The sequence below is a fragment of the Mirounga leonina genome, unplaced genomic scaffold (assembly GCF_011800145.1).
Source record: "Mirounga leonina isolate KUSES-001 unplaced genomic scaffold, KU_Mleo_1.0 Mir_53, whole genome shotgun sequence".
NCBI classification, from domain to species: domain Eukaryota; kingdom Metazoa; phylum Chordata; class Mammalia; order Carnivora; family Phocidae; genus Mirounga; species Mirounga leonina.
Window position 1 is genome coordinate 7,960,008 of NW_023270807.1, and position 8,191 is coordinate 7,968,198.

The 8,191-nt window shown below is 47.9% G+C and overlaps 1 protein-coding gene across 1 annotated transcript in view; it reads right to left on the reverse strand.

Annotated features, from left to right (window-relative positions):
• Positions 1-7,290: 7,290 nt before the first annotated feature.
• UNC5CL (unc-5 family C-terminal like) overlaps positions 7,291-8,191 on the reverse strand; it is a 10,399-nt gene continuing 9,498 nt past the window's right edge. The window contains exon 9 of the mRNA XM_034990333.1: positions 7,291-7,514. Coding sequence (XP_034846224.1) covers positions 7,292-7,514 — 223 coding nt within the window. The 3' untranslated portion in view covers position 7,291. The remainder of the gene's footprint in view (positions 7,515-8,191) is intronic.

Consider the following 8,191-nt stretch of genomic DNA (forward strand, 5'->3'; position numbering starts at 1 on the left):
GAACCATCCCACACATCCTGTCTAAGTTCAAGCTGCTGACAGAATACCGGAATACCATAACAGAATATAAGAGAATACCATAGACTAGGGGGCTTAAACAACAAATGTGTATTTCTCACAGTTCTGGAGGCTGAAAGTCCAAGATCAAGGTGCTGACAATTTGGTGTCCGGCGAGACTTATCTACCTGGTTTCAGATGGCCATATTCTTGTGGTATCCTCACATGGCCGATAGCAGAGAGAGTGGAAACAAGATCTCCTGTGCTTTTAGGGGCACTAAACCCATTCATGAGGGCTCCACCATCATGACCTAATTACCGCAAAACCCCACCTCCTAATACCATCACATTGGGGGTTCAGATTTCAACATATGAATTTCAGGGGGACACAAACATTCAATCCATAGCACATCCTCAGTCTAATGTCTCAGGATTCCATGTCTGGAGTGATAGTGACATGGATCATGTCCCAGCCCCCAGGCTACACCAAGGGCAGGCGAGAAAGTCTTTGCCACTTTGGTATTATCTCTCTCTAAGACTATTCCCAGTGGGGAAAGATGATTCCTGAAAAGAAACTGGGGTGCTGTTGGAGAAGGGGATGGGATTCTCTGCAGCCAAAATCAATAATTATCCAGCCCAGGGGTCACTGCATGGTGTTACAAAGAGGGAGGCCTTAAATATCAAATCAAACCACATGCAAGCAGTGGACTGAATGCTTTGCATTCATAATCTCATTAATCCCTACAACAGTCTTTCAAGGAGGGTAGTATTGCCCCCTAATCCAGACAAGGAGATGGAGCTTCAGACACATTAAATGACTTGCCCAGGTCTTCATGGGAAGTGATGGAACTGGTTTTCAAGTTAAGTCCATGGGTTTCCAGAGTCCTTACTTGTCTCATATTGCCAGGCTTCCAATACTGGACCCTACAAGAATGGAAACATGTTCTGCTTTGATGAAATCAAACAAGTTGAAAAAATTAAGGGAAAGAAACAAAGGCTGAAGTTGGGGGGGGGATCACGTTATCTGCTCTCAAAGGGGACTATATCTGAGTCATATCTGACCAGCGTGGCCCAGAAAGAAGGGGGTGGTCACCAGCAGAAAGGATAGCACAGACACATAAAGAAGGAGATCTTCCAGAAATTGAAGCTTCCCAAGAGCTCAGGTCGTGTGACTGAAAATGGTCCACTTCTGCCACCTAGCCACAGATGGCCTCTTTAGCCAGAATTCAAAAAGTCAGCTCTGGGGAAGCCCCATGATTAGATACACAAATGGTAAGCAAGATGTGGAGATTTTCCTAGTAGATTTACCAAATGACCAAGGCCATCAATGGGTCCCCTTCTCTGTCATGCACTCTCCTTATGTTTTGTGGGATTCCTAGGGACAGAATGGCCAACCCCTCCCTGGATCAGGTGTTAGGCCCTTCCCTATCCCCATCCCTACTCTCTACTCCACTAAGGAACTTTTCTACAATCCCATATTTACCCACTTCAGAATTTCCTAAATATTATTCTCAATTTTATGATTTCATCTTTCCTAGTTTGTTAGGAAAACAAATCTATTCCCACCTGATTGACAGCTAATTTAAAGCATATTCCTATCCTCGGGCTAATGTTTTTATGACATTATGACACTTACTGGCTAGTATTGATGTCAGCTTTTTGTTGGCCAGGAGCCATAACATCTCTACCAACAAAAACTTAGCATAGGCTAGAATAAGGCCAACATGAGGAAGATTACCTACAGGTAAGAAAATAAATGAGGGACCACCGTGATTCAAAGCACATAATAACTAGTTAAATATGTGCTAAGTAGATGAATAAACATACCTGTAAGGCTTTAAAAAAGGTGAATAAGGATGACAGTTCTCATAAAAGAGTATTCCAAGGCTTTTGTATTTCTTTTTTTTTTTTTTAAAGATTTTATTTTTTATTTATTTGACAGAGACAGAGACAGTGAGAGCAGGAACACAAGCAGGGGGAGTGGGAGAGGGAGAAGCAGGCTTCCCGCTGAGCCGGGAGCCCGATGTGGGACTCGATCCCAGGACCCTGGGATCATGACCTGAGCCGAAGGCAGTCGCTTAACCAACTGAGCCACCCAGGCGCCCAGGCTTTTGTATTTCAAAGACCAGTAAATTTTTTTGTTTTGTTTTCTAAATTGGGAAGGTTAAAATCAACAAAGGATTGCTACCTTTTTATTTTTACAAGTAAGGACATTTTAATAAAACTATCCTCTCCATTACTCTTCTCTCAGAAGACAATAGGCCCTTTGACACCAGCAAAGAGGAAGGGTATGATTACAGAATGAAGGAAAATCTTTCCAGAGAAAGAATCATTGGCACATTAGATAGGGGTCTTAGTCGTATATTATAGAGTCTCTGTATAGTGAGTTTAAGCACAACATGTTATATTGTGGAAGCTAGATAGTCTTTGGAAGAGCTGAAGGAACAGAGTGTAAGCAGGACTTGTGGTACTGACTCCCCACACCACACCACGGAACCAGGACACTGAAGAAGCTACCAGATCAGGGAGCAGCTGCCACAGCTGGTGGGTCCTGGGCCACCTCAGCTCCTCAGAACAAGCACCAGCCTTGTGTCCTGCTCAACTCCCAACATCATTCAATGCCAAATCAAAGTCCTGCATGAGTTCAGCTGAGTGGCAGAAATTGAGCATACCTGGACCTCCATCTACCAAGGGGTCTGGGAAATGCTGGCTCAGTTTTCAGCTTCTGCAGCACAGGACAGCACATGGGGCTGTAGAAGGGATGGAATAATTCAGTTTAGCACTGTCAGTGAGCTCTTGCTGCATACTCACGAAACATGTCAAGGCCTGATCCTAGACCACAGAATCAAATTTGGGCATGAAAGCCATCCTGAGGGATGTGTGCAGTCATGCTTTATTGAGAAGGTTCTGAAGGTCAACCAACTCACACAGGAAACTGCTGAGAGTGTGACTCTTCTTGTGAAGAGAGTTTGCCACCTGGAACCATAGCATTAACCACCCCATAGCAGCCGTCTGTTGTATTCATGGCTGTCCAGCGACTTTTGAGTAGCTTTTCCCATATTTGGGAAATATTAAAGTCAGAATTCAAATTTCCAGACTCCCTTGCAGCTAGGATTCAGGAAATGATCTGAACTCTGACAGTCTGATGTCCCCACTTGAGATCTGATTCGGAAATGGATGGCATGAAGAAACGGGTAGATCATGGAGCTTCCATGTGTGCTGACATGAACGGCTGCAGAACCTCAGCCTTCAGAGGTGGTGGCGAGGGCTGGTTCCCAACTCAGAAGAGGCACTGGCACTGGCAGAAGTGGCTGCAACCTCATGCTGGGTCCCTGCTACCCAGTGCTCAGTAGTAGCAGCCACGGCAACACTGGTTTCCCCCTTGGGCTGCTTCTACAGCACAGTTTAGGGTATTGTTCCTGGAAACTTTACCTCAATCCTATTTCTCACCCTCCAAATGATTGTTTATCCTTCAAGATAAAATCCCCGGTCTACAGTCCTCAGCCAGAGTGGATCCTGTTGTCAGCAACTAAGAACCCACTTAATGTGCTGGGTGAGCCAGGAACACCTGACTCTGAATCCATGGACTCTCCACCACACTGCAGAGTGAGCCTGCAGCAGAGTCTACCTAGACTTTATCCCCCATTTCCTTCTTGAGTCAGGTGCACACAGGGAGGGTGGGAAAGTGCCCTTTCTCTCTGACTCCACCCATCCCAGGAGCTCCTATAGAACAAGAGTGCTCTTCTTCATTGAATTTTTATAAGCAACACTTTGGGCAGAACAGGTATTCAGTAAATGTTTGGTGAATAAATGAGTGAATGGTTAAGTACACACTGAAGTTATGCCCAGGTGGACCCATAATCCAGACCTATGATGTTCATTACAGTATCCACTAGGCACACATAGCTACAGAGCACCTGAAATATGGTTAGTACAACTAAGGAACAGTATTTTTTTTTTTTTTAAAGATTTTATTTATTCATGAGAGGAGGAGGGGCAGAGGGAGAGGGAGAATGTCAAGCCTGTAGGGCTCAATCTTAGGACCCTGAGATCATGACCTGAGCCAAAATCGAGAGCCAGACGCTTCACCGACTGAACCACCCAGATGCCCCTGAATTTTCATTTTCTTTCAATTGATTTAAATTTTAAAATGTATACCTAATTTCATTCTTGGAAAACTTCTAGCTTGTTTAGCTTGTTATGTAAGTATGCTTTTTCAGCTGTAAATTTTATGAAAGCTAAATATTGGTCAAATATTTCCAACAAAAATTTAGCACGTTCAGTACAAATCGAGATATGCTGTAATTGTAAACTATACCAGATTCCAAATACTTTATGAAAAAAGAATGTAAAATATGCCATTAATATTTTTATATTGATTACGTGTGGAAATTACAGTATTCTGGACATATATTAACACTGACTTCACCTGTTCCTTTTTACATTTTTTGGGTGTGATCATTAGAAAACACAGAATCAAATATATGGCTTTCATTATATTTCTGTTGGTACACCGCAAATCCATACGTTGGTGTGAGTGTCACTCAGCAGGCAGATGGGGAGCCAAGACTGAATACTGAAGCCTCTAAGCCTACAAACCTAGGCCAACCCTTCCTGCTTATTCCCCTGCCAGCTCTTAAACCCAAGAGAAGGAAGTTTAGGCAGGGGCCCTACAACATGTGTAAGAGCTGAAGTCACAAGTTCGGTGTTTTAGGAACCAGGCAGGTGGCCTACCAAGAAAAGGGCCAGAGGTAAAGTCACTTCATCCAAGGGTGAAGAGTCTGAAGCTAGAGAGGTGGGAGCTGTGCTAATTAGCGCTAGAGCAGAGTTGAGCGCTAAGTCTCCTAACACCCCCGAACACGCCAACCCTCGGCTTTGGGTGCTAGCACAATACATGCCAAGCAGGTGTGATTTAAGAAAGGAAGGATCCACCCTCCAGGGATGGGGCAGTCTGCCATCTACCCCCAAGACTTCCAAGCATTTCTTTCTAGGCACTGAGAGCCCATTCTGAGGAATTAGAGTAGGGGCCAGAAGACATTCCATCCCAGCACAGAAACCCCTGAGGCTTCTATGCCCAATTCCAGAATACCTGAAACTCTTAAAATGATTTGTTCCAGGGTAGGGAAGAACACGAAATAGATGCCTTGGGCTAGTATGGAGAGCAAGGAAGAGACTGGGACTCCAGGAGAGAAAGATGCTCTTAGCAGCCCAATCCTGAGCCACGTGGGGAAGGCCAAGGCACCAACCAGGAGGGTGGGACACAATGGAAGAGGGAGAAGGTGGAAGGGCCCAACCCTGGAGGCTCACTTCTAACAGAATGGGAAGTGAACCTCCCTGATGTACCAGGCTGAACCCAGACAATTTTCATCCTGGAAGCACAATCTACAAAACGCTTCCCTCCAACCTGCCCCCAGTGCTATAATTTGACCAAATAAAACCATTCATACCCACATCCAAATTTATCAATCTGAGCAAAATACAGTTAGTAATGAAGAAAGGTAATTTTCATATTTTATTATACAATATTGTTTATCATAGAAAAAGCTTTCATATCTTTTAATTACATACAAAAGCAAAGTGTTAGTGTTGCCAGAGAGATTGTTTGCCTGCCCTTAAAAAAAAATTAACAACACCTGTTTGCAAACAAAATATTGCTAGAACTGAGTCAAATCCTTTATTCTCTTTCCAGGCCCCAGCCCACTAATCTCTTTTCTGTACAGAGTCTAACACATAGTAGGGGATGAATAAATATTCGTTGACTAAATGGCGTGTTCTTTAATCTCCATTGTTTATTTCCTGACCCTAAACTGGATCTCGATTCATGGGCTAAAATCCTCCCCCCTCAGACGAACCATGAGAGACGATGGACTCTGAAAAACAAACTGAGGGTTCTAGAGGGGAGGGGGGTGGGAGGATGGGTTAGCCTGGTGGTGGGTATTGAGGAGGGCACGTTCTGCATGGAGCACTGGGTGTTATGCACAAACAATGAATCATGGAACACTACATCTAAAACTAATGATGTAATGTATGGGGATTAACATAAGAATAAAAAAAAATAATAAAAAAAAAAAAGTAAAATCCTCCCCCCTCATTCATAGGGAAGCCCAGTGTCCTTTTACTGACTTTGATACATAACATTGGTTTAGAGACACCTGCCTGAGGGGAATAACTGAGGGTTTCAGAGAGTGAAGGAAACCTTCAAAATCAGGCACTGTGACTCGGTAGAGACAGGAAGATGCTAAGACAGAGAGTAACAGAGAGACAGATTCAGGGAGGCAGAGGCTGCAGGAAATGGTGGCAGAAAAATGAAGTCAGAGAAACTGAAAACTCACACAGTTCCAGATAAAGAGTAAAAAGCCTGGGCACGAACATTCATCTTGAAGTTTCTTTTCCATTTTGATGTTTTATGATGGAGATAATAGCAGAGAGAGAGGAACACAAGGTGAGGATGGGAAGACAGAGAGTCAAAGGAAGACAAAGGAGACAGGTGGGCAGCCAGGCATGACTGACCTTGAACCCTGGTCATCCCCTCCCCTCACACCCACCAGGCTGAGCTCCTTAACGCTTCAGCACCCATGCTCACTCTTGGCTCCTACTGTAAGTCCAGCCACCATCCCCTTCTCCCCCCACCCAAAGATGGCAGAACCACTCTTTACATGTCCCTACCCTCTGTCCAACATCCTCCATGAAGCCTTCTCACGGCTCCAGCCCACACTCCGCTGCCTCCCCCCTCAGCATCTGTTCATCCCCTGCCCACATGCCCTAACCACAGGGCACTGCTGTTTTGGAGTTGGCCCTCAGCCCATGAGTGCATCTTGACTCCCACAAGAGCACTGCGGGTTTGTCAAGCTCCGAGCCCCATCTCCTCTATCCCAGGATTCCCCGTAATACCCAGTCCGATGCTGGGTATCACGAAGCGCTCAGCGCACCCGTGGACTGGCCAGTCCCCAACGAGTGCCAACAGGGCAGGCTCTAGGAAAGAGCTTCCGGGAGGCGGGCCACACCGGACCATCTTCTGGGCTCCTGCGCCCCCTGCCGGCCAGGACAGGATCTGTTCGCAGGACGCTGCGGTCGCAGTTGTGATCCTGACCCCCGGGAGGCTGGCAGTGGCACCCCGGCTTCACGGTGGCCGCAGGCACCGTCGAAGGGTTCTGATGAAGTCGATGGGCACGGCCAGGAGCACCTGCTGCATTCTTCCTGGGTGTCGGGGCCCCTGGTGCCCAGAGCGCTGCGGACGGCGCCCCGCCCCGCCCGGGGGAGCCCGGGGAGGGGGAGGGGCAGGGGGCGGCGGCGCTCAGAGCTTCTCGTCCAGCTCCAGGCCCTGGTTCTCCAGGGCGCCCCCGCGGACTGGCGCCGGGCTGTCGCTGCGCGTCCCGCCCAGGTAGTTCTGGATGGCCGAGGCACAGTCCAGCCGCTCCATGACGGTCATGAGGTAGTGCAGCTCCTGCAGGCTGCCGTTCTGCTCCTCGAACAGCTCCAGGATGGCTGCGGCGGGGCTGCGCTGGCAGGACAGGAACCTGGGCGGGATGCGGGCTGGTGGGCGCGCGGTGGCCAGATCCACCCCGTCCCCCAGCGCGGGCCCTCATCCTGCTCTTACCTGCCTTCCAGGGGCTGGCGGTGGGGGGAGGGCCCGGGACCTTGAGACCTGAGATTGTCCTGGCTCAAAGGCTACTTCTCTCTAGACCCCGGTTTCCTCCTCCTTCACCGAGGGCTTGGACAAGAGGGCCTCTAAGGTTGCTTCCAGCTGGGATGGTCTGTAATTGCTCTCTCCTCGTCCCCCACCCCAAACACACTCTCCCCTCCTCCTCCCTCTCCCCCAGGCCACCACACCCTGCCTGCCAGGCAGGAAAGAGTTGTTCTAAATCATGGCTTCACCAGGACCCTCCCCTGCTCAAAAAACCTTCCAGAGCCTCTTTCTGGCACTAGCCAAGCCCATACTCCAGACCCCCAGCTCACCCACAACCTGGTACTTGGTGTTGCCATTTTTTCCTGATCTCTTCTCCCAGTCCCATCCTGAACCTTCCTGCTGTGAGCCTATCCCTTTCCCACCTTGCACACACCACACCCACAGCCCGCTGTGCTACTCCCAACAGAGTCGCCGCTCCCGCCTTCCCTATCACCTCCTCCCTAAAGACCTTTCTAATACCCACTTCCTACGTGGAGACCATCTGCACCCTCCAGTTCAGACTTCTGG